At 40.0% G+C, this 27,724-nt stretch overlaps 1 protein-coding gene across 1 annotated transcript; it reads left to right on the top strand.

Annotated features, from left to right (window-relative positions):
- The first annotated feature begins 18,767 nt into the window (after positions 1-18,767).
- cyp19a1a (cytochrome P450, family 19, subfamily A, polypeptide 1a) lies at positions 18,768-26,937 on the top strand. The gene is made up of 9 exons (XM_067389805.1): positions 18,768-18,972; positions 19,481-19,631; positions 20,212-20,366; positions 20,545-20,721; positions 22,130-22,244; positions 22,477-22,588; positions 22,669-22,831; positions 24,760-25,001; positions 26,704-26,937. The coding sequence occupies exons 1-9, from the start codon at positions 18,768-18,770 to the stop codon at positions 26,935-26,937; spliced, it is 1,554 nt and encodes a 517-aa protein (XP_067245906.1).
- Positions 26,938-27,724: the final 787 nt, after the last annotated feature.

The raw sequence follows: 27,724 nt of genomic DNA on the forward strand, positions 1-27,724 counted from the left end.
GTTTTCCAAATTCTATGAAGACTATGTCCACATATCAAATGTGTAGTGCTTTTATATACTTTTTTTTTTTTATTAGACCATTCAAAGCTTTCTTGGCAGAGGTTGCTAAACACCAGAACATGTACATTGTACTTAACATTTTAGTTGATAAAATCTGAAATTATAACCATATATGAGACAGTGGAACAAAACACTGCTGACAAAAAAAGTTATTCAGCTCCAAGGTGATTTCATGAACATGTCAGAATGAGTAAATGTCAGCGGCTAAAGGAGCCAAGACCCTTAAGGGAACTCAGGCTGGTTCTGGAGTTTAAGGCCTGACATGCAATTCTTATATTGCCTTTATCACGCAACATGACCCACTTCTGTAGTTTTAATTTAGTTTTGATCTGATGTCAGTTAGCACCTCACTCTCACTGAGACAGTCTTCACTTTCTGTAGTTATATAATGAATTTGGAATGCATCCACACTTGCTATAATTGGAAATAGCAGGAACTGCCAGTATTGGTTGTACATTAATAATATATATATATATTATATATATATTATATATATATATTATATATATAATGTATTCATGTAACCAGACGATTTGTGCATTAAAAAAGATGAGAATTCTGATAAACATTGGTACAGTACACTGCTGTTTGAAGCCTTGAAGTCTGTTGTGTTTTGTGTTCCTCTGCCCTGAAGCTGTAGGTCATTGCCAAATAAAACATACAAGCTGGGCTACAAGCTCCTTGGTTGGGTTTGTGTGCTCACGCAAGCCATGAACAAGGTATCAGTGCTGATTAGAGTCTGTACTGTACTGAGCATGTGCTTAAGCTGAGGGGAGTGTGGAGTTTCATTTCAGTTCAGTTAAGTTTTTCTGTCATTCCATTAAGTAGTTACTCGGGTACAATTTCACTGACAAACAAGGTGCCAGTTGCCACAAGTCTGGCTTGTGAGACTAACTGGCTTTTTTGAGGTCAGCCAACTTTTTCAAGAGAGTTATATTTCACTTAAAGCAATTAAAAATGGTAAATAAATAGTCACAATTATTTGGATACTATAACAACACTTTGATTGGCAACTATTCATTCAAATAATCCAAACCCTTTAAAGAGGTTTATATATGAGGCAGTTAGATTCAGCAATTGAAGGTAATACATAGGTGCTGGTCATATAATTAGAATATTATCAAAAAGTTGATTTATTTCACTAATTCCATTCAAAAAGTGAAACTTGTATATTATATTCATTCATTACACACAGACTGATATATTTCAAATGTTTATTTCTTTTAATTTTGATGATTATAACCGACAACTAAGGAAAATCCCAAATTCAGTATCTCAGAAAATTAGAATATTGTGAAAAGGTTCAATATTGAAGACACCTGGTGCCACACTCTAATCAGCTAATTAATTCAAAACACCTGCAAAGGCCTTTAAATGGTCTCCCAGTCTAGTTCTGTAGGCTACACAATTATGGGGAAGACCACTAACTTGAAATTTGTCCAAAAGACGACCATTGACACCTTGCACAAGGAGGGCAAGACACAAAAGGTCATTGCAAAAGAGGCTGGCTGTTCACAGAGCTCTGTGTCCAAGCACATTAATAGAGAGGCGAAGGGAAGGAAAAGATGTGGTAGAAAAAAGTGTGCAAGCAATAGGGATAACCGCACTCTATAGAGGATTGTGAAACAAAACCCATTCAAAAATGTGGGGGAGATTCACAAAGAGTGGACTGCAGCTGGAGTCAGTGCTTCAAGAACCACTACGCACAGACGTATGCAAGACATGGGTTTCAGCTGTCGCATTCCTTGTGTCAAGCCACTCTTGAACAACAGACAGCGTCAGAAGCGCCTAAAGACAAAAAGGACTGGACTGCCGCTGAGTAGTCCAAAGTTATGTTCTCTGATGAAAGTAAATTTTGCATTTCCTTTGGAAATCAGGGTCCCAGAGTCTGGAGGAAGAGAGGAGAGGCACACAATCCATGTTGCTTGAGGTCCAGTGTAAAGTTTCCACAGTCAGTGATGGTTTGGGGTGCCATGTCATCTGCTGGTGATGCTTCACTGTGTTTTCTGAGGTCCAAGGTCAACGCAGCCGTATACCAGGAAGTTTTAGAGCACTTCATGCTTCCTGCTGCTGACCAACTTTATGGAGATGCAGATTTCATTTTCCAACAGGATTTGGCACCTGCACACAGTGCCAAAGTTACCAGAACCTGGTTTAAGGACCATGGTATCCCTGTTCTTAATTGGCCAGCAAACTCACCTGACCTTAACCCTATAGAAAATCTATGGGGTATTGTGAAGAGGAAGATGCGATATACCAGCTGAAGAGCTGAAGGCCACTATCAGAGCGACCTGGGCTCTCATAACACCTGAGCAGTGCCACAGACTGATCGACTCCATGCCACGCCGCATTGCTGCAGTAATTCAGGCAAAAGGAGCCCCAACTAAGTATTGAGTGCTGTACATGCTCATACTTTTCATGTTCATACTTTTCAGTTGGCCAAGATTTCTAAAAATCATTTCTTTGTATTGGTCTTAAGTAATATTCTAATTTTCTGAGATACTGAATTTGGGATTTTCCTTAGTTATCAGTTATAATCATCAACATTAAAAGAAATAAACATTTGAAATATATCAGTCTGTGTATAATGAATTAATATAATATACAAGTTTCACTTTTTGAATGGAATTAGTGAAATAAATCAACTTTTTGATGATATTCTAATTATATGACCAGTATGTTACAAAACTTAAAATGACAAAATAACACATTTTACTTTACATAATGTCTTTTTGATTGGCTCGTACACAATTTTTGACAGTCATGGTACATAGGCGAATAAATAAATCAATTGTGTTGCTGCTACAATAAGCATTTAAGAGAAGAAACTAATCTCTTAAGTTAAGAAAGTTTGTGAGGTTTGTGTAATTAAGGGGCCATTTTCACACCACCGTTCTCAACTAAAAACGGAAAATTTTTTTTTTGTTTTGGCCGTTCATTTACACGACAGTTGTGTTTTGGGGGTCTGAAAATGCAAAATTTAGAAAACTGGTTTCAAAGTGTAGGTTTTTGAAAACAATACAATTTTTTTGCCTCAGTGTAAACTACAAAAACACACATTTGTGAAATTGGTGACATCATGTGCATGCATATTACTTGCTCAGTCTATACTATACAGTATACTATACTATACTATACTATACAGTCTATACTATACAGCACATACTATTTCTTTACAAAGTTACATCGCCAACTACTGGCCAGGCAAGCATAACACAGCATTTTTAAACGTTTTTGCAGATCCGTGTGAACGTTACCGTCTGTAGGTGAAAAACACAAAGGAAAAACTTTGCCATTTTAGTACATTGTTGTCGTGTAAACATACCTTGAATCTTTAAAACATAATTTTGAGACACCTTGTAACTAAGTCAATTGTATATTTTTGCTCACAACTATTTTACAAGTAATGTTTGTGAAAAATTACTACTTTTTACTTCAGAAATTCTGATTAGAAAGTCTACACACGAGTCAGAATGTCTCTTCCTGTCTTAGTGGGTGATTCTTGGCCAAATTCTTGGGCAGACTTTATGCTGGCTAAATCCAACTTGCAATACTTACCGAGTTTAACCCTAAAGGGTTAGTTCTCCCAAAAATTAAATTTCTGTCATTAATTGTTGAATAAAGTCGTTATTTATTTATTTTAATTTTTTGCACACAAAAATAATTCTCTTTGCTTCATAACATTAAAGTTGAACCACTGTAGTCACATGGACAATTTTTAAGGTGTCTTTAAACCTTTCTGGACTTTGAATGACAGTATGAGGCATAAAAAAAATAAAATAAAATAAAAAAACACTTGGATTTCATAAAAAATATCTCAATTTGTGTTCTAAAGATGAAAGAAGGTCTTACGGGTTTGGAATGACACAAGGGTAATTAATAACAGATTTTTGGGTGAACTAACCTTTTAAACTGGTTTAAGGCTCAAATATTTGAGGTCAGCCAAGATTGTTATATTTCACTGACTCCCCTGACTGATAATGAAGGGCAAGACCATGAAAAGCTTAGATGTAGGTTATAACTGATACAGATCCTAACTCATAACCAGTGAATGATTCAATTTGGCTGATACAGTTACACTTTGAGCTGCTTATACTGCTGCTAGAACTACCTGCAACTTATTTATGGAGACAGCAATAGTTCTCTTCAATTATTATATCTTTAAGTTTTGAAAATGTCAACTAACTTTTCAGCATCATGAATAGAGAGGATGTTCCTTTAGGGTAATAAAGTTAAATTGTGCTGTACTAGAGGCATAAAAAATGTCCAATTCAATATGACATGAATCTAGATGGTTCGACTGTTTGACATGCTCTACTGATGTCATAACAGTGGCACCATTTAGGCACAGATGGTAGTCAAACCGCATACTTTCTGAATGATTTGGTACAAAGATTGATATTCCTATTTTATTGGAATTTAGCTGAAGGAAATACAGTTTTTTTAACATCCTTAACACAGTTCACTGTTTTGCAAAGGATCTGGGGGAGATGTAAAGATGTATGTCATCTATATAATAATTAACACTAATGCCCTGTTTCATAATAACATCACCTAAAGAGAACATGCTCCATATTTTACCTACATTAGGATGGTTCTTGATTTATACAAACAAGTAGGCATTAACTAATATTTTTCTTTCAATTTAAAATATTCACTTTTTTTTTTTTAATGAAAAGCAAGACCTTTAATGAAAATTGGTGACACGTGAATTATTAAACAATGTAAACTTAAATAAGATACTTGCAATATATGCAAGACTTTTATATAGCCGGCCCTCAGACCACAGAGGGGTCAGTAGAGTGGACATTGGACTGTGTTCAGTAAAGGGAAGTGGTTTGGCTTCTCTCCCTGTGCGTTGTGTCTCAAACATTGCTGTTATTCTCTGTCACTTGGCACTCCTCATGAGAAACCGAACAAACGTCCACCCACAAAAGTCGTACGGCTAGCGTTGTTTTCATTAGGCTGAACACACAACCATCCTAGGGATGAACACACAGTCTCCTCAGGATTCTAGGTGTGTGGTGATGGGCTGCCAAAGTAATTTGGTGGATAGACAATAAAGAAAGACATTACAGGCATGTGTGACAATCATGAAAAATTAACCCAAAGGCCTATACTGAGTTTTGTAACTAATATTTATCACAAAATGCAGTTTCCAAAAACACAATTATAAGCACCGTCTTGGATGTCTTAGTAAGAAAGCACCAGTCAACAACATAAATGTAAATGATCTATAAATTTATAGTTGACAGTACCCACAATTCCCTTCATTCTGGCTTCCTGCCCAGTTTTGCTACAGGGGACAAACAACTTATTTGAAGAACTGCGAAACTCAAAGGACCACAAAGGCTGTATTGAAGTGACAACATATTTAAGTGACGTGGCTTTCAATGTGCAGACACTTTGTTCTCCAATGAATTAAAGATTCCTTGTTTCTTTCCGAGAAAGACATTCCAGCCCCAAATACGTAGAGGTTGCTGCATGTTCAAAAAGGTTGACTGGTCCTTTATGAGAAGGTCAGAGTCTTTACCAGGACCACCCTGAGATTCTGACATCTAAGGAAATTCCCCCTGTACACCTCCATGTAATCACATTATTACTTGATATATGATTTAAGAAGGCAATGAGTAGAGATGCGTTATTACTATTACTTTATAAAAATTAAAAAAAAAAAAAAAATTAAAAAAGCATAGAACTATATCTTTGGACCAGAATATTACATTAAGGATAAGCATACTTGACTTATACCCAGAAGACTTTAACAAGCACTTACAGGAGAAACATGCTAAAAGTTTTGCATGGATGAATACAAAAATCTAGTTATGTAAGTTAATTGTACATTATAACTAAGAATCAAAACACAAGTGAGGAAAATAAGAGTCAATGCAGCATATGGGGCAAGGTTACATCAAATTGTATTTGGGATTGTAGATGAGAAGTTCAATGTGAGAGAATGAATGTGTGAAATGAAGGTATCACACACACTCACCTCTTGGCACATGAACTATGGGGGATTGATTAAAGTTTCCCTCCCTTTACAAAGAAAATGCCAGAATGCTGCATGCATCTGCTCTGACTAAGATGTCAGCTTATTTCCATAAATTCTTCAGCGATTAAAGTGGGCGTTCAGTGAATTCACAACGTCTCTGAATCTGATAGAGACACACAAAGAGGGCAAACTGAAGACACAAAATAGCTTTTGTGCTCACTGTAACAATTTGTTTTTGTTTTAAATTGAATAATAAAAACCATCAAATTCCTAAATTATCTTGATGCTTTAAAACTTAATACAATAAATCTGAGAAGATAAATCTGTTGAAGATAAAAACAAATGTAAATGGTTGGTAACATTTTAAACTGTGTCCGCAATGATATTAGTGTATGTAAGTGTCGATGTTACACAAAATGTATGTAAACATTCAGTGGTAAAGTGTTTCTGAACTGTACATAATAATAAAATAACCATAATAATGAATTTGAGACACGGGTTCTAGAAATCAGTTGACATTCGTCTGGTTTTAGGTCGGACTGTCCGATTTCGAAATACCATGACCAGCCTTCCCTTACGAAAGGAAAATATATTTACCGATGTATTTCTTAAAATACATTGTGATATATTGTAATATATTATTTTGCCTTTTTATTTTTCAATATATTATATATTTGAATAGATTGAATAATACATTGATGATACATATATTATACACTATATTATATTTTCATAAAATATATTGCAATATATTGCAAAATATACAAATGATTGCCGCTTTCAATATATTACAATATATTGAACATGAATATATAATATATGTGTTTATATATCCCAAAATATATGCAATATTATATTTATAAATATCCACCATAATGTATTTAGATTTATATGGGAAAATGTTTTGGTAATATATGTAAAAATATAGTGCCTTTTTTGGTTTTGATTGCAATATATTTTTTTTATATGTATCATTATATATACATATATGGTCTATGCATATATTGCAATATATTGAATAATGCATAAGGAATTGCTTTTCATATATTGAAAAATATGTGATAATATATTTACTAATATATCATAATGTATGCAATTTTATATTCAGTAACATACTTCATAATATATAGATTTATATGTGATCAGATATGGTACTGCATGCATAATATATTTCAGAAAGATTTACTCATGCAGTATAAACATAGCCTGACGTGGTCATACTCAATTCTAGTTCGAATATGAGTCTGATACTGCCTCATTGGGCTTTGATTATGGGGGCGTATTTCAATCGATCCATGAAAGACCTCAATTGGATAGACCTACAACCAATCAGAGCTACAGAGAAAAGTTGCATTCACGCGGCCTCGTAATTCCTTTAGTTACCAGTGCCCAAGGAAGTCGACCGGAAGTTGAAGTCGGCTGCGTGCCGCCATCTTGTAGCAGAACTTCACTTGCGTTAGCATCCCATTGACTCCCATTCATTTTGGCGTCACTTTGACAGCGAATAACTTTACATCTGAGGCGTTTAAAGACTCCATTTGTCCATTATTTATTTCTAAGGATACACGACAATGTATAAAGGGCTCCATTACCTTCTCTGTGACATTATGGCCCCGTAGAAACAGTTTTTGTAAAAATAAGCTAACGATTGCGTCATAACCACTCGACTCTCTGTCGCATAGTAGAGAAATTACCGTACAGACAGGAGGAGAAGCTTGCAGGCAATCGGGGAGATTATCTTAATATGGCATACTGGCGTTACATTTTAAAATACTATACAAAATAATTAATCAGTATACTTACTCCTGCTCACTCACGCCAAAAAACTCCCCGCTCAAGCTCGCCGTCTCTGCAAGATTAACGATGGCAGTTTGCACGCACAGCAACTAGAAGATTTACATCTGTCAGACAGGTTGCTGACGTCATCAAGCTTAGTGTGAGTCTGCGCGTCAGAAACGGAAGTGCTAAAAATCGCTAAAAATGGGCTTCACTTGTCTCAATTGAGTTCCAATGGGGTCGCTGTGTCCATTTCTTTTACTGTCTATGGTAGTTACTAGATTCTAACTTGTAAAAAGCGTTCACGTCCTCGTAGAGATCGTAGTTACAGCTTGTAAGCTGGGAGTTTTCTGAAAGCTCCCACATGTACCACGTGGCCGCTGTACCACCTGACCGCTGTAGATTCATTTAGGCGTTGATAGTGGTGCCATGGAAACGCATAATTCCCAGTCCAAGGACCAAAAGGACGTGAACAGCTCCGAATATAACGTCACGTGTTGTCATTTCAAGATTCCGGTAAATACGAGGTGACGTGAACGCAGCTTAAGTGATGTATGTTGAGCGCGGTTGAGCGACGCATAGTTGTCAACAGAACTCAACTGCACACATGCTGGAACTAGTAGAAGATGAGCGTAAACAATCTTTGCCGGTGTTGTAAAAAGAATAAGTATACACGGAGTACTTGCCAATTAATGCGCTGTCGATATCTTCTATAACGGATGTGATGGCGGAATCTACACATCTCAGTTCTTCAACAACAGCCATCATTGTTGTAAATTCAACCCAAGCGCTCTTTGATGACATGGCTGATTACGTTTCTGGTGATAATCTGTCAATCATCGCCCTGACAAATGTGATTGGTCCGATCAGTTTCTGTTCGGGCATAATTAAGGTGCGTTCACGCGGCCTCGTAATTCATGTGTTTACGAGATTCTAGCTTGTAAAAAGCGTTCACGTCCTCGTAGAGCTCGTAATTACAGCTTGTAAGCTGGGAGTTTTCTGAAAGCTCCCAGATGTACCACGTGGCCGCGCTGTAGCACCTGACGCTGTAGATTCATTTAGGCGACGATAGTGCTGCCATGGAAACGCATAATTCCCAGTTCAAGGACCAAAAGGACGTGAACAGCTCCGAATATAACGTCACGTGATGTCATTTCAAGATTCCGGTAAATACGAGGTGACGTGAACGCAGCATTACTCCTCTACGGATCGAGTCCAGACCGAACTCCCCGACCTCAAAATGTTGTGGGCGGGGCTAAGTTCGGCTGGCATCCAGGCTAGTATAAACACATATATATATTAAAATATATATTATGTAACACATTTATTATATTTTAAAATAATTTACATTTTAAATGTTTTATATTTTCAAGTTAGTTAACAAAAGCACACCTGCATGTACTAACATTTCTACCAAAGAGACTATCACTGTGCTATAGCGTGCACAGCCGTTACTTTTTAAATAAAGTTATTGTAATCTTAATGGTGTTCAGCCAATCATAAACCTAACCACAGACTCTACTCTTCAGCACAGTGGTAACCACAAAAACTCACACATACCAGAAAACCTTTTAAATTCCAAAATAATACAACTTTAAACACTAACATATCTCCTCCTATATCAATATTGAGCAAAACACAGGAAATAGCACTTAATTTTAACATTTACTTTCCTTTAACAGTCAAAAGCAAAGCATGCTGGGAATTAGAAGTCTGTTGTAAGTAACCATTGATTGTTACTCATTCCATGAATGTGTGGATATATATGTGTGTGCAATATATATATATATATATATATACACAATAAAGGATAAAACTTGATGAATGTAATGCTATTTTTGTCTTCATTTATAAATATTTCATATGTATCAATATATAGCCATACATGGTCAATACATATATTGCAGTATATTGAAAAATATAAGCTAGTTTCCCATATATCAATCAATCAATCAATCTGTATTTATAAAGCACATTTAAAAACAGCTGATGCTGACCAAAGTGCTGTACATGTCACAAACTTAAAAATAACATAAAAAATAAAAAAAGCTAAGGAAAGGCTAAGGAAAAGAGAAATGTTTTCAGGGATGACTTGAATTTGGCAACAGAAGGGGCTAGCCTGATGTATAAAGGTAGGCTATTCCATAATTTGGGTCCCACAACTGCAAAGGCCCAATCACCTCGTTTTTTAAGTCGAGTTCGTGGTACAACAAGTAAGCACTGGTCACATGATCTTAAGGTTCTTGACGAGGAGTAGCGAGACAGTAAACTGGTCAAGTACTCAGGGGCCAGATTGTTAAGAACTTTATAAACGTCTCGGTTACGTATGTAACCCTCGTTCCCTGAAGGAGGGAACGGAGACGTACGTCAGTAGTGACCGACGAATTGGGATATCGCTAGAGAGCCCCTATCAGCTTCGAGAGAACTAAAACAAGCCAATGGAATTGGCGTGCGATATTTGCATAATGCGCACCTCCCCTAACAGGTGGATATAAAAAGGGGGGCAGATGCAATCGCACTCTGTTTTTCGCTGAGGAGACAACCGGTGTCCGCACTGCAGCGAGGGTACAGAAACTGTGGCGACGGGACGTACGTCTCCGTTCCCTCCTTCAGGGAACGAGGGTTACATACGTAACCGAGACGTTCCCTTTCAGTCGGTCACGTTCGACGTACGTCAGTAGTGACCGACGAATTGGGATCCCAACTAAAACGCCACAGTTACGAAACCCCTTCCAGTGCCCAGCGCAGGCTCTAGCCGCCCGTCGCACCAAGGGGACGGAGAAGGGGGCGAGCTTACGCCGGGAAGTCTACTGCTGTTCCGATATACCCACTAAGTAAACTAGACTACACTGGGGAAGCGAACCCGTAAGGAACGCTGCGGAACCACTACCTACCCAGAGGGGAAGGAATTTACATGGAAAACATATGGACTGGCCCGCAGGGCAGAACGCATATGAGTCCCTGGGATGGCTCCACCTGAGTAGGGGGAGACTCATCTGACAGGAGAAGCAGAAGCTCTGCTAAGGGAAAGACACGGGCTCACCGTAGGGAGTAACCGTGGACAATACACATATGGAATCACTCACGTAGAGGGATTGCAACATATGGAACCCAACCAACAGACAACATCGAAGATGGATGTTGGTCTGGCATCAGACACTCCGCAATGCCCGAGCCGAAGGTGGAGGTGGAGGAACTCGACAGGGTTCACCGAACGGGGAACACGACTGGAGTCAACAGATGCACATATCCTGCCCAGGGGGCGGGAGTGGCATTGCAAGCCGACACGAGCACAGGTTCAACGCGTCTACCGGCTGGTGGAAGCGAGTACACGGGAAGAACCAGCTTACACGTAAGCTAAAAACCCTAGCAAACGTGTTGGGTGTCGCCCAGCCCACAGCTCTACAATCTGTCAGCGAGGCGCCATGAGCCAGCGCCCAGGAAGAGGCCACTCAGGTGGAGTGGGTTCTCAACCCGAACGGGCAAGGCACGCCCTGGGAACATAAGCCAGGGCGATGGCATCCACTAACCAGTGGGCCATCCTCTGCTTGGAGACAGCCTTTCCCTTCTGCTGGTCTCCGTAACAGACAAAGAGCTGATCTGAGGTCCTAAGCTTCAAGTTCTATCCACGTAAACACGCAGGGCGTGAACTGGAAAGAGCGAAGCTAGGGCTGGGTCTGCCTCCTCCGAAGGCAGCGCTTGCAGGTTCACTACCTGATCTCTGAAGGGAGTGGTAGGAACCTTGGGCACATATCCAGGCCGGGGTCTCAGGAAGACGTGAGAATCCCCAGGCCCAAATTCCAGGCACGATTCGTCGACCGAAAATGCGTGCAGGTCCCCTACCCTCTTAACATGAGGCCAATACAACCAGGAGGACGGTCTAAGAGACAGTACTTTTAACTCGATTAATTGCAAAGGCTCAAGGGATGACGCCGAAGTTAGCTAAGAACTAAGGTGAGATCCCTAGAGGGTAAGGAGGGTGGGCAAGGAGGAATCAGTCCCCTCGCCCCCCTCAGGAACCTGATGGTCAGACCGTGTTTCCCCAGGGCTTGCCATCAACTGCATGGAGATGTGCAGCGAAGCGGCAACATACACCTTGAGGGTGGAGGGAGACAGCCTTCGCTCCAAGCCCTCTTGCAGGAAGGAAAGCACAGATCTGACCGAGCATGATCGGGGGTCCTCTCGTCTTGCGAGAGGAGCACCATTCAACGAAAAGGTTCGACTTCAACGCATAGAGGCTCCTCGTGAAGGAGCTCTAGCGGAAGTGATGGTGTCTACGACCGCCTGTGGGAGATCACCCAGAACCTCCGCATCCCGTCCAGGGACCACACGTGGAGGTTCCACAGGTCGGGACGCGGGTGCCATAGGAAGCCCCATCTCTGAGTCAGGAGGTCCTTCCTCAGAGGAATCGGCCAAGGAGGGGCTGTCGTGAGGAGCATTAGGTCCGAAACCCGGGTCCGAGTGACCAATATGGAGCCACTAACAAGACCTGCTCCTCATCCTCCCTGACCTAGCACAGGAGCTGTGCGAGAAGGCTCACTGGGGGAAAACGCATATTGCGTAGGCCCCGGGGCCAGCTGAGTGCCAGGGTATCCGTGCCGAGCGACTCGCCGGTCAGGGAAAACCACTGGCCGAGGGCAGTTCCTGGGGAGGCAACAGGACTACCTGGGCCTCGCCGAAGTAGTGCCAGATCAGCTGGACCGCCTGGGGATGGAGCCGCCACTTGCCCGCAAGTGGAGGCTGCCGTAAGAGCTCGTAGGCTGCACGGTTAAGCACACCTGGGACATGAGTGGCCTGAAGCGACCTCAGATGCTTCTGACTCCATAGCAAGAGATGGCAGGCGAGTTGCGATATGCGACGGGAGCGTAGACCAGCCTGATGGTTGATGTACGCAACGGCCGCCGTGCTTGTCCGAGCGGACCAGTACATGCTTGTCTGACAGCAGCTCCTTGAAGCGGCCCAGTGCAAGACATACTGCTAGCAACTCGAGGCAATTGATATGCCAATGCAGTCGAGGCCCCGTCCAAGACCCGAACCGCATGCCCGTTGTACATGGCCCCCCATCCGGTGGTAGAGGCATCTGTGTGGACCACAGCGTCCAAGGGGTACTCCCGCCCGCAGGAACAAAGGGTCCGACCACCGGATGAGGGTAGGGCGGCAGCTCCGTGTCACGAGGACACTGAGCGTGCTGCGCTGCCATGGCCATCTCGGGACCCAGTCGCGGAGCCGGTGTTGAAGCGGCCTCATATGGAGCAACCTGAGCGGCGAAACGCGGCTGCAGATGCCACATGCCCCAGGAGCCTCTGAAGTCTTTCAGTGGGGCCGCCATCCTGCGCTTGAGCGAACTCAGGCAGTTCAACACCGACTGGACGCGCTCCTCAGAGAGGCGCACAATCCAGGCGACCGAGTCTAGCTCGAGACTGAGAAAAGAGATCCTCTGCCCGGGGGCGAGTTTGCTCTTGTCCCAGCTGACCCAAAGACCCAACAGGCTGAGGTGAGCTAAACCATCTCCCTGTGTACGCACAACTGCTTCGCGAGCTGGCCAGGAACAACCAGTCGTCGAGGCAGTCGAGAATGCGAACGCCCTGTTCCTTGAGGGGAACAATGGCCACCTCCGCAACCGTGTAAGGCGTGGAGCGACAGGGCCAGCCCGAAGGGTAGGAGTTTGTACTGACATGCTCGACCCGAGCGCAGAATCGAGACATGAAAGTATGCATCCTTCAGGTCGAATGCTGCAAACCAAACCCCGGGACGGACGCACTCGAAAATGCGCTTCTGCATGAGCACCTTAAACGGCAGCCTGAAGGTACCGGTTCAAGACGCGCAGATCCAGGATTGGCCATAGCCCACCGCCCTTTAGGGTACAATGAAGTAGGGCTGAACCTGACTTCAAATCGGCTGGAGGGACCGGCTCGATTGCTGTCCTCCTGGCGAGGGATACAATCTCCACTCGGAGAACAGGTGCAATGTCCAACGACACCTAAGTGAAGTGGACACCCCTGGACGCCGGAGGACACCGGGCGAAATGAATCGCATAGCCGAGTCTGATAGTACGCATGAGCCAGCGGAACGGGCTGGGGGCACTAACCAGGCCTCCAGACACCGAGCCAGCAGAACCAAACGCACCACAGACGTACCGGGGGTGGGGCAGCGAACCAGAGTACGGGGACCCGACTCGGGCGGCGTGGTAGCGGCCCAGAGTGTGATCAGACTCTGCGAGGTAGCAGTGCGTATGGGAGACGGCACACGGGGCGCGGCCTGCACCAACACACTGACACCTGCTGGCGAGGTGAGAGGGGGCTGGGAGTAGCAACGCGGGGCGCTGCACATCGCCAGCCACACTCTTGGGACGTAGAGGATCGGAAAACAGTTCTTAGTGGGTACCGCTGGACTCCGGAGAGCCAGCGGCAGAACAGACCAATTCTCCACCCGGCCCACCTCCGGGGAGAAAGAACCGTTTACGTCAGCTCCAGGTCGCCATATCTCCAGGACCGTCTCCCGCTAGTCAGGTGACTGCGGGTTGAGCGGGCTGGGTTCAAGGCCAGTTTGTGAGATGAGCGCATCGAGAAAGCACACTTTGACGACGGCACATTCCAGCAAGACTCGCCAGGGGTGTTTCTGGACCACCATGGTGGACATTGTCTGGCCAGGGGCCTGCGCTTTGATTTGCATCCTGCGTAGCTCAACCCCGACTCAGAACTACCCACATGCAATGAGTGCTTTGACCTACTGCAGACTTGCCAGGGGCCAAGACTCATGCAGGGCAGAGGTGGTGTGCCCGTAGCACTGCCACCCCACCCTAGGGGGTAGTGAGAGAAAAAACTTGTAGTGCAGATTATGACCCTCTTGGCGTTCCATATTAACGCCAAAAAAGGCCACAAACTGCCAAGTTTTTTCATGCACATCCGGGCTAAGCCAGGGGGCGCGGCCAGGCGAGTACGCGTCGCACGACACCCCCAGGGGCCCGGGAAAGCATGGTTGCCAAGTCTGAATCCGATTCGGCATGAGCACGCCACAACCGTGGGACGCTCAGCCTCATCTTCATGTTCAGAGCCCAACAATACTCTCTCCAATGTAGCAGTCGACATCTGATCCTCTGCTGGAGCCCTGACTAAGATGTTAGGTCCTCCATATTTATTTTAAGGAGGACCAGCAACACATGCAGAAGCTACCAGCCATGTTGGACAGTGAACGTGGCCGCCCAACTGGACGACACACGGCACCCTGGGCACCGACGTGGCCATGTATCTAAACATGATCCACCCACGAACATAGTCACAACATGTTTGCGATGCACTAGAGGAGTGGGGGGCCCACGGAGAATGAGTCGGCGGGTATTGCCCCACTGTGATCCTCTGGTCACCCAGGCTTATTAACCAAAGTAGCACTTTTCTGATTCAGAAAAATAACTAGATCGGGGAATAAGTGAGGGGACTCCACCTCATTAAAGGCAGCCGAGTCTCGACCGTGCATCTAGAGCGCCAGACAGCTCGCAGGGTTGCCGTGGCAACGCGCGCTGTCAGCCGGCAATTCGACGGCACACGGCGCGCTGAGCGCTCAAGCCCTTACGAGAAAGGCGAGCAAACAACGCGCCGACGTGGACATATTTCCATAAGAAAATATGACCACCCACAAACACAGTCTCAGCACGCTAAGCAGACATGAGAGAAAGTGATCGTGGCCGTCAGATAGGAAACGACCGCCTCCAGAAACGCACAGACAGAATGACATCTTGAAAAAGACGCAGTGTCTGTCTGTGAAGCTCTTTTAGAAGGGGAAACTTCAGCTCTTTTGTGTCGAGACACACAGGGAGCGTCACGACGTGTTTAGAAAAACACAGGAGGAACCAGACCAAATCGCAGACCAACCAGTGGAATTACAGCGGAACGCTGGGAAAACATTGGATGTTTCCACCCGGCTCACTCCAACTCGCGACCTCGCTGCAGGCGTCGTCACACCAACACAAGCGCCGAAACTTCTTCAGAGGCTTGAAGTTCAAACAGCCGCAGGACACCAGGTAGGCTCCGAAGCGAAAGACAGAGTGCGATTGCATCTGCCCCCCTTTTTATATCCACCTGTTAGGGGAGGTGCGCATTATGCAAATATCGCACGCCAATTCCATTGGCTTGTTTTAGTTCTCTCGAAGCTGATAGGGGCTCTCTAGCGATATCCCAATTCGTCGGTCACTACTGACGTACGTCGAACGTGACCGACTGAAAGGGAACATAAAGTAAGATTTTAAAATCGACTCTAAATTTGATGGGAAGCCAGTGCAAGGCTGATAAGATGGGAGTAACAGACTCACGCTTGCGCGTCTTAGTGAGAAGTCTAGCTGCTGAATTTTGAACCAACTGTAATCGAGAAAGAGATGATTGGGAGACCCCATAATAAAGAGAATTACAGTAGTCCAGACGAGATATAACAACAGCATGGATCAATGTTTGAAAATCACCTTTAGATAAAAATGATTTTACTTTTGAAAGCTGTCGGAGATGGAAAAAACTGGATTTTACCACAGCACTAATCTGTTTATCGAATTTTAGGTTGTGGTCAAAAAGAACACCCAAATTCCTGGCACAAAGGGTTTCATAAGGAGTGAGAGAGCCACAATCAACATTAACAACGCTGTTTTCTGTAGGTCCGAACAAGATTATTTCTGTTTTATTTTCATTTAAGTTTAAAAAATGATTGGAGAACCAAAGCTTAAGTTCCTTCAGGCAAGCCAGAAGTGGTTGTAGGCTGCTTCGATCATTATGTTTTAATGGGAAATAGAGCTGAGTGTCATCAGCATATAAATGAAAAGACACTCCATACTTATTGAAAATAGAGGCAAGTGGAAGCATATATAAAGTAAACAAAACTGGTCCAAGGATTGATCCTTGAGGAACTCCAGAGTTCAGTGGTATGGCAGAGGAGGAGTACTGACCAATGCGAACATTGAACCATCTATTTGTGAGATAAGAGCGGAACCATAAAACAGTTCCACGAATGCCCACAGCTTTCTCAAGTCGCATAAGAAGTATCTCGTGATCCACTAAATCAAAAGCAGAACTAAGATCTAATAAGACTAAAGCCACAGGTCTTCCAGAATCCATAAAAATGTCACTCAACAAAGCAGATTCAGTACTATGTAATGCTTTAAAACCAGAATGAAATGTTTCCTGTTCATGGTTAAATACATTTGCAGTTGAGTTAATACATTTTTTTCAACTATCTTAGAAATAAAAGGCAAATTTGAAATAGGACGAAAATTTGAAAAAACAGCACAATCATGATTGGGTTTCTTTAAATATGGTGTCACCACAGCATTTTTAAGATCTTTTGGAAAAGACCCAGTTGACAAGCATTTATTGATAAACATTAAGAGGCCTGGACCAAAAGTATCAATAATTTGTGTGAGAAAAAGGGGTGGGATCACATCCTGGGGATAGATAGTAGGGTTTGATTTACATATGGAAATGTATTATGTAATACATCGCATTATATTTTGCAGTATATTTCCATTTTTTTTTTGTTCTGTAAGGGTTGAGCCAGATGAATGAATGAATAAATAGCTTTTTTATGGGTGTGTTAATATTAAGTTAATAAAGTTAAGATCATGTGACATACATCTACAACAGTGCCAATATTTACTGGTTTTGTTTTATTTCGCCAAGGAAAAAAGTTCCAAACAAAACGCAAAACCTTTGCATTGCGTTTAATGAATTGGGTGAGTTAATGATTCAATTAATAAAGACATTTGAAAGAATCAGCCATTTTGAACAAATCGGTTAAATGATTGATTCAGTGACTCAAATTGAGTTGCCATCTACTTATGGTTTAGTTTGATATTTCTATATATATTCTATATTTTATTTTATATTTAAAAGATTAACACCATAACATTATTCATGCAATTGCAATTGCAGTGTAAATGCATTTACGAATTCATTAAATTTGTTTTTAATTAAATGTAAGAATGTAACATAAAAGATTACACATTTAATAAGGTTAGGAAAAAAAAAAACGATTTGGGATTATTTTCAAGTTTTTTTTCCTGCAAAGTGTCCTTCTTTTGTTATGGCCACCATAGTCTCAGCCTCAGCCGTCATGCCCACGGACCGCTGGCTGAACGTCTGATGCATATGGAACACCTGACTGGAAACACTTCAGGATTTTCAGAGTCATCATCTGGTTAGTTTAATTCTACAGGACGTCCGGGAGACGTGTGTGTCACGTTCTTTAACGGTAAATGCTATGAAGCCAAACCCCCTCGTTTAAGTGGGGGTTTGGCCATCACTATAATTTTATATTATTTTTATTTATTTTTTGGCGGACCAAAAATATTCTCGTCGCTTTATAATATTAATATTGCACCACTGTACTCACATGAACTGATTTAAATATGTTTTTAGTACATTAATGGATCTTGAGAGAGGAAATGTCACTGCTGGCTATGGAGGCCTCACTGAGCCATCGGATTTCAACAAAAATATCTTAATTTGTGTTCCGAAGATTAACGAAGGTCTTAAGGGTGTGGAACGCCATGAGGGTGAGTAATAAATGACAATATTTTCATTTTTGGGTGAACTAACCCTTTAAGTCGGTAACCCCAAATATGCTTACGGTCTAAGCTAGCACCATCAATAAAAAAATTGCCCCTTTTTGCAGGCCGTAGAACTGAAGGCCATGCCGCAGATGTTTCATATCTCTTAAAGTCTTTGATGTCTTAATGAAAATGCAGAGATGAGTTAGGCACAGCTGAGAGTTCGAGTGTCATGATAATGTTTTGGAAACTCAAACTGCAAGGACATGAGGATCACACAAGGTTACGCTGAGTTTTTATTTTGACTTTTGGATTATCCTGGTCCAATCCCATGCAACCGCTCAGATATAAAAGTGTATGTCTGCAGTTGTGATGCTTTAGACTTGAAGAGACTGTAATTCCCCATCTGTTCTTATGGCAGCTGAACTGCTCCAGCCCTGTGGAATGAAGCCGGTGCGTCTTGGCGAGGCTGCGGTTGATCTTCTGGTCGAAGGTGCCCGTAATGGCACTGAAGGGGCTCAAGATAATGTGTGTGGAGCCACGGCCACACTACTGCTGATGTTACTTTGCCTGCTGCTGGCCATCAGACACCGCCAGCCAGAGAAATCTCATGTGCCGGGTCGGTAGGCTTTGTTTGAAATTTTGTCCTTTATTATTTTGCAGCATGTTCTTGATTTACATTCATCATTTTTGAACTGATAATTGCTGGAGAGAGGATTTTCAAATGGTTACATCTCCTGTCATGTGGTGTTTTGCATTTTTATCATTTGTTATTGACTATGCTATCTACATTTTGGGGAAACAGTGTAGTCACGTGTAAAGTATTCTTATAAAACGGATGGTCTAAATTCTGACTGAATAATTAAATGTTCACAATAAATGTAAAATGACTATAAACAGGCAATATTAATGCACTAAATTGATACATTGTTTTGCTAAATGCCACAATAATCCTAATAATTAGCAATCAATGCATCTATTTATTAAACATTGGTGTCTTTTTCACATATAATTATGTCATAAAGAGGTCATAAATTCTCTGTTGCTTGAATTTGATTTAGATTAATTATATTTTGTCACATGCTCATCATGTCAATTACTTGTTTGCTGCAATGTGTTTCATTCAGGTCCTTGTTTCTTCCTGGGTCTGGGTCCTCTTCTCTCTTACTGTCGGTTCATCTGGTCTGGGATTGGGACAGCCAGCAACTACTACAACAGCAAGTATGGAGACATTGTGCGGGTCTGGATCAACGGTGAGGAAACTCTCATCTTGAGCAGGTAAGTCCTGACACACACATCACCCCTTGTGAAAAAGAAGTGCACTTTTGCATTCCTTTAAAAAAGGTACTTATTACAAAGATAATATACTATATATATATATATACATAGGTGTGAACTGATTGGAATCTTTTCAGACAGACACGCATTCATTGCATGTTATTTACTATACTTTAAATTTATTAATATTTCTCCGATTGTGTTCATCAGAAAAAAAGAAAGTCATATACACCAAGGATGGCTTGAGGGCGAGTAATGCTTGAGCTAATTTTCATATGAAAGTAAACTAATCCTTTAAGTAGGACTCATAAATCTTTATATGTAATTTCACAATTACTTCTATTGACTTTGAAATATGGTTTAAGTGTACCTCTGAAGAACATTAAATATGCTTTAATATAATTTCTATTTAATATAATTTCTGTATACTTTAATATAATTACTATAAGTGCACATTCAAAACAATTAAATTTCTCTTTCAAGAGGGATAGAACATACCAGCACTAATCATACAATATTCCAGGACAAATGAACCCAAATGTGGCATGAATGTGTTATTCTGATGCTGTGTGCGTCACAGGTCTTCTGCTGTGTATCATGTGTTGAGGAGATCTCTGTACACCTCACGCTTTGGGAGCAAACTAGGTCTGCAGTGTATTGGGATGCATGAACAGGGCATCATATTCAACTCAAATGTGGTGCTCTGGAAAAAAATCCGCACCTTTTATGCTAAAGGTGGGCATGCTTTGGTAATATGCAAGGTATTAAAAGTGCATAAGATGATTTAAACTGCATGATCACATTTGACATCTCTATGTGCTATTATTTTAGTTATCTAATTTCATTTGACTGGATTTTATCATTGTTTTTTTGCATTAGCAGAGGTACTAAGCATGTTTTTGTGTGTTATCAGCTCTAACAGGTCCAGGGCTTCAGAGAACTTTGGAGATTTGCACCACATCCACAACCACGCACCTGGATGATCTGTCTCACCTGACAGATGCTCGGGGACACGTGGACATTCTCAACTTACTGCGTTGCATTGTGGTGGACATTTCCAACAGACTGTTTCTAGGAGTTCCTCTCAATGGTCAGTCATGAGAAACATTTACACTATCATACAACAGCTCAAAAAGGTATAGGCACTTAAACCACATCTAATAATTTGTGTGTGTCTTGTTATATGATGCAATGGCATTTATTTTTGAGTCAGACTTAAAAGAATAGTTCACGCAAAAACAATAATTTACTCATCATTTACTCATCCATATTCTAAACCTGTATGACATTTATTCTGCTGCAGAACACAAAAGAAAAATGTCTTTTTTTGTCCATACAATGAAATCGTCTCGGTAATGTATGTAACCCTTGTTCCCTGAAGGAGGGAACGGAGACGTCATGTCGGAACTGAAACCGATGAATTGGGATCGCAATTTGTCAGTTCAGTTCTGACGTGGCGTTGAACGTGACCGTCTGAAAGGGAACTTATACTCCAATCTGGTGTGTGTTTTATAGGTAACACTTTATTTCGATGGTCCATTGTATGCATTCTACTAACTATAACTACGTCAAATAACTTTCATTAGAGTATTAGTGGACTGTCTTATTGTGATGGTTCCCCATTCTTCTGACTATAAGTAGCTTTGCAACTACACGTCTGCTAACCTGAACCATAACACCTAACCCTAAACTAAAGGTGATGATATACAGGGCAACGTTTTGAGCAATGTTGCTGGGCAGTGTTGTTGAGCCATGGTGCTTGGGCAATTTCCCATTGAGAATGGGCAACACATTTCGATTTAAAGTATCCAAATGGAAACAGATTTCTATCTGGATTTTTTAGATCGAAATTTGTTGCCCATTCTCAATTGGAAAATGCCAAAGCACCATCGCTTAACAACACTGCCCGGCAACATTGCTCAAAAAGTTGCCCCGTGTATCATCACCTTAATAGTCTACTACAGTCTACTAATACTCTAATGAGAGTTAGTTGACATGTAGTTGCAAAGTTACTTATAGTTAGTAGAATGTCTAAAGTGGACCATCGAAATTAAAGTGAACCCTTTTATATGCTATATATATTGGCATAATGTATAAGCATGTACTAAAAGGGTTAGTTCACCCAAAAAAAAAATCACCCTCATGTCGTTCCAAATCCGTAAGACCTCCGTTCATCTTCGGAACACAGTCCGAGAGCTTTCTGTCCCTCCATTGAAAGTGTTTGTATGGTAGACTGTCCATGTGCAGAAAGGTAATAAAAACTTCATCAAAGTAGTCCATGTGACATCAGTGGGTTAGTTAGAAGTTTTTGAAGCATCGAAAATACATTTTGGTCCAAAAATAACAAAAAATATGACTTTATTTTTCATTTTTGGGTGAACTAACCCTTTAAGGGCATTTTTTTTCTCTCTATTGTTTGTGACTATATGGTTAATATTGTGTTTTAATAACTGATATAGTCAATATGTAATTGCTGGTTTCTTGCTGCTGTGTTGTAGAGTGTGATCTGCTTCAGAAGATTCAGAAATATTTTGACACCTGGCAGACAGTATTAATCAAACCTGATGTGTACTTCAAACTGGACTGGCTGCACAAGAAGCACAAGAGAGAAGCGTGAGTTCATGCTAGTGTCATGTTGTTTTGGAGATGGAAATTTTCATCATATATGAATATGATAATCATGATATTGGTACCACCACAGTGCTTTTTTGTAAGGAACACTTTGTCATAAATGCTGCATCTAGCTTTGAAAGTTCTTCCGTCCTGCTTTTAGGACTGAATTGTAAAGTGATTTTTTATTTATTTATAGTGAGTGTTTTATTTATTATGTATGTGTGTGTTTCAGTCAGGAGTTACAGGACGCTATCGCGGCTCTGATCGAGCAGAAGAAAGTTCAGCTGACACATGCAGAAAAACTCGACCAGCTCAACTTTACAGCAGAGTTGATATTCGCTCAGGTGAATGTGACATGCCAGTACGTCACACAAACACCTATGAAGCATATATGAGAATGACTGACCTATGTATGTGTGTTTAGAACCACGGGGAGCTGAGCGCTGAGAACGTCAGGCAGTGTGTGTTGGAGATGGTGATCGCGGCTCCAGATACTCTCTCTATCAGTCTGTTCTTCATGTTGCTGTTACTCAAACAGAATCCAGACGTCGAGTTGAAGATCCTGCAGGAAATGGAAACTGTTTTAGGTCTGATCACACACACAAGATTCAATCGTTCAGTCTTTTTTACCTCGTGAAAAAAGTGCATTTAAGCATACTTTTAACCCTTGTGCTGTCTTCGTTTGGGAATACACTCAGGGTCTTTGGTGTCTCCAGAGACCCCAGGCAACAAAATGTAATTTTGTAACATTTTTTTTTTTTTAAACAAATGTAATTTTACTCTGTTCATTAATGTTTTTACTCTAAATTTGTGCAGTTTTTGGATGATTTATCATTTTTTAAATTTATATAATTTATTATTATTATTTTTTTTTAATAGGTTTTTATACAAAAACAGCTTTTTATGTAAAAATGACTTTATAAAAGACCCACATTTCTAAATTCCATTCATTGGGATAACATGGATAAGATTTAGTGTAAGATTTTTGCCCATCTTTTGGAAAATGCAGTTTTAAAAGTAAAAAACTATCACTTTTACCAGTAAATGGCTGCAGAGCTCCACTATTTGCTAAGTGCTATTTGACTGACTGAAAGACATCTTTTCACAAGTATTGTTCAGTTGGATTCATGTCTAAATATTATGAAATCACAATTATAACAATAAAAGCTAATTTTTGTCAAAGTTTAGTATTTTTTGTAATGAAAAAAAAAAACAAAAAAAAAAAAAAAAAAAAGATTTTCAATATTGGTACATTATGAGAAGACCCCACTTAGAAAATGGACAAAATTCATCCTCAAAATCAACATTTTTGAAAAACATAATTTTTATTGTCATAATTGTGATTTCATAATATTTAGATACAAATCCAGTTGAAAAATACTTGTGAAAAGATGTCTTTCAGTTTGTCAAATAGCACTTAGCAAATAGTGGAGCTCTGCAACAATCTACTAGTAAAAGTGATTTTTCCAAAAGATGGGCAAAAATCTTACACTAAACCATGTCAAATTATCCATGTTATCCCCATGAATGAAAGTTAGAAATGTGGGTCTTTTATAAAGTGAATTTTACATGAAAAGCTGTTTTTGTATAAAAACCTACTCAACAAAATATTTATTTATTTAATTATATAAATTTAAAAGTTATGATAAATCCTCCAAAAACTGCACAAATATGAAGTAAAACATTAATAAACAGAGTAAAATTACAATTGTTTTTTTAAAAAACAATTATTTTGTTACAAAATTACATTTTGTTGCCTGGGGTCTCTGGAGACCCCAAAGACCCTGAGTGTGACTGTCCAAAGTTTCATATCATTTGGACAAAGAGAACTTTTTTTTGTATTATTATTATTTTCGCAAACGTTGTTTGGGGTCTAAAAAGACCCAAAAGACCCTATAAGGGTTAAAAAGAGTACTTATGTGAGAAAGTGCAAACTGAATGTAATGTTTTCAGACAACTGCACATTATTTAAAGTTCAGTGAATTTCAGTTTAAATTAAATGCAATTTGTTGAGATAGGACTTAAAGAAGGAAAATAAAATACATTCAAGTTTCACTAGAAACATTAAAATATATTTTAGTTTACCATAAATTCTTTTAGTGTATTTGGTAATATTTTTTAATCATTAACTAAAGACAATAGAATAATGATATTACATATAAAGTCCTACTTCATCTTCATCTTATTTAAAGGAATCATTTACTCATCAACATGTCATTCCAAACCTACAGTATATTCCAGAAATATTCTGTGGTACACAAAAAAAGAAAAGTGTTGAGGATCTTTTTGTAACTCTTTTCCATTTAATGACAGACTTCATTAAACACAACATTAAAGTATCATGAAAGTAGTTCATGTTCTTTTATCAGAGTTCGAAATTACATGAAAATAAGTGAATAATGACAGAATGTTCAGTTTTGGATGAATTACTCGTGTTTGATTGTGTAGTCAATGTTTGTTTCATCCAGATGTTTCTCTGGTTATTTAAACATTATGTTCTGATTGTGTTTTGTAGCTGGTGGGAGCCTGCAGCACTCCCATCTGTCCAGGTTAAACATTCTGGAGAGTTTTATCAACGAATCGCTCCGGTTCCACCCGGTCGTGGACTTCACCATGCGCCGGGCGCTGGATGATGATGTCATCGAGGGCTACAAAGTGAAGAAAGGAACAAACATCATATTAAACGTGGGTCGAATGCACCGATCGGATTTCTTCCCCAAACCGAATCAGTTCAGTCTTGACAACTTCCAGAAAAACGTGAGTTTATTATTATAAAATCTCTTTTTATGTCTTATTTTTTCAGTCTTTAAAGGGGTGGTTCATTATGATTTCCATTTTTTTTTTTTTTTACTTTAGTTAATGTGTAATGTTGCTGTTAGAGCACAAACAACATCTGCAAAGTTATGATGCTTAAAGTTCAAAGCAAAGGGAGATATTTTCTTTCAAAGAATCTCTGTTTAAGGACTACAAACAAAAGGCTGGTAGGGACTACAATGTGCTTCTTCCTGGCTTGGTGACATCACTAACCCTAAAATTAACATAAACCCTGCCCCCCAGAACACGTAACAAAGGGGTGAGGCCATGTTATTGCAATACAGTAACACAAATGGAATAGCATGTCATAAAAGCAAGATGCCAACATAAGCTATAACCGTAATTAAACTAAACGATACCTGTTCTATCTTCATGCAGCATATATTCTCTGTAGGCATCTTACAACAGTTCCCACACGAGCGATTTATAGATTATCATGACAGAATATGCTAAACAATGACTTTAAGATATCCCACATCAGCTACATAAATTAAGCAACAAACTGTTCAGAAACGTCCTGTTTCATTCTATATGTTGTCACTTCTACTTGAGTCTCTCCATCATTGTCCTACTCTGGTTTGAACATAAAAGGCTGAACAGTTTCTGACATTTTCAGTGAGTCTTCATGAGGTAATCCGAGCTGCTAACATGAGCTCTTGAATCTCCGCCCTCTGCTTAGGAGCAGCAGGTCATTTGCATTTAAAGGGACACACACAAAAACTGAGTGTTTTTGATCACCCTCAAAAAGTGACACATTTAACATGCTAAGAAAAATTATCTGTGGGGTATTTTGAGCTAAAACTTGGCAATATACCACCCCTCTTATGGCCTTACAAACATTTTCCATGCTATATTAGGCATCATTTAAACAAACAAACAAATAAGAGTTCCAAGTTCCAAGACTGTTTAATGGAGATCCAATTTTAATTGTATTATTTTTTAAATAATTATTTTATTTTTGTGATTATAACACTAATAGTGTATTTAAATTCTATGCTATTTAACTTTGATTTCATAATAGAAAAATCATAAAATATATAGTTCAACAATAAATGTTCACTACTTTAAAAACAATTTTTTTCATTAACATCATTTTATACAGCAGTTGTATAAAATCTACCAATTTAATGTGTATCTCTCTTACAAACTTACAAAAATGCACTGTGGTAATTATAGTTTTTTACTAAAGTACCATACATATAAAAGTTTTTGTTATTATTGTAAAATCATAATAAATTAAGGAAAATTTGTTGTTTTATTGGTACAAATTAATGGATTTAGGTTAATTCAGTGATGTTAAATTATATTTTTGACTTGGAAAGTTAATGTAGATGTAGATGCTTTTTTTTTTTTTTTTACAAAATCCTTTATAACACAAGTTTATATATATATATATATATATATATATATATATATATATATATATATATATATATATATATATATATATATATATATATATATATATATATATACTAGTAGGCATTGTTTCTGCAATAAAATAAAAACTAAATTAATTATACATTTCCGTAATAAATTTCATTAATTATTTTGTACATTAAATCGATACATAAAAAGTAGAAACAATGTTTTGTGACCATGGCAACACCAACAGTGTAATACCTTTCTCTGTCTCTCTCTAAAGGTGCCGAGTCGTTTCTTTCAGCCGTTCGGATCAGGCCCACGGTCATGTGTGGGAAAGCACGTCGCTATGGTGATGATGAAGTCCATTCTTGTGACGCTGTTGTCTCGTTTCTCCGTGTGTCCTTTGAAGGGCTGTACTGTAGAAAGCATCCCGCAAACCAACAACCTGTCGCAGCAGCCGGTGGAGGAGCCCTCGAGCCTCAGCGTGCAGCTCATCCTGAGAAACAATATCTGATTCACCTCTATCATATCTGCTCTAGTACACTCAGTGGTATAGAAGAACCATTTTTGGTTCCACAAATAACCTTTCAGTTCTTAAAAGAGGCATTATTTTTCTTAGTTTGAAGAAGAATTTAAAAATCTTAAAGGGTTAGTTCACCCAAAAATGAAAATTCTGTCATTTATTACTCACCCTCATGGCGTTCCACACACGTAAGACCTTTGTTGATCTTCGGAACACAAATTAAGATATTTTTGTTGAAATTCGATGGCTCAGTGAGGCCTCCATAGCCAGCAATGACATTTCCTCTCTCAAGATCCATTGATGTACTAAAAACATATTTAAATCAGTTTATGTGAGTACAGTGGTTCAATATTAATATTATAAAGTGATTCGAATATTTTTGGTGCGCCAAATCCCCCCCCAAAATAACGACTTATTTAGTGATGAAACACTGCTTCTGGAAGATTCGGAGCATAATGAATCAGTGTATCGAATCATGATTCGGATCACGTGTCAAACCGCCAAACTGCTGAAATCACGTGACTTTGGCGCTCCTAGGCGCTGATTCCACACGCTGATTCATTATGCTCCGAAGCTTCCTGAAGCAGCGTCACTAAATAATTCATTATTTGGGTTTTTATTGGCGCACCAAAAATATTATCGTCGCTTTATAACATTAATATTGAACCACTGAACTCACATGAACTGATTTAAATATGTTTAAATGTCATTGCTCCCTATGCAGGCCTCACTGAGCCATCGGATCTCAACAAAAATATCTCAATTTGCGTTCCGAAGA

Source organism: Chanodichthys erythropterus, chromosome 7 (genome assembly GCF_024489055.1).
Source record: "Chanodichthys erythropterus isolate Z2021 chromosome 7, ASM2448905v1, whole genome shotgun sequence".
NCBI lineage: Eukaryota > Metazoa > Chordata > Actinopteri > Cypriniformes > Xenocyprididae > Chanodichthys > Chanodichthys erythropterus.

Bases quoted from the DNA above. Each gene is read 5' to 3' on its own strand.
- cyp19a1a (XM_067389805.1), top strand. From the start codon at position 18,768: ATGGCAGCTGAACTGCTCCAGCCCTGTGGAATGAAGCCGGTGCGTCTT. The intron at 18,973-19,480 runs GTCGGTAGGCTT...TGTTTCATTCAG, and splicing joins AGAGAAATCTCATGTGCCGG to GTCCTTGTTTCTTCCTGGGT. The intron at 19,632-20,211 runs GTAAGTCCTGAC...TGTGCGTCACAG, and splicing joins GAAACTCTCATCTTGAGCAG to GTCTTCTGCTGTGTATCATG.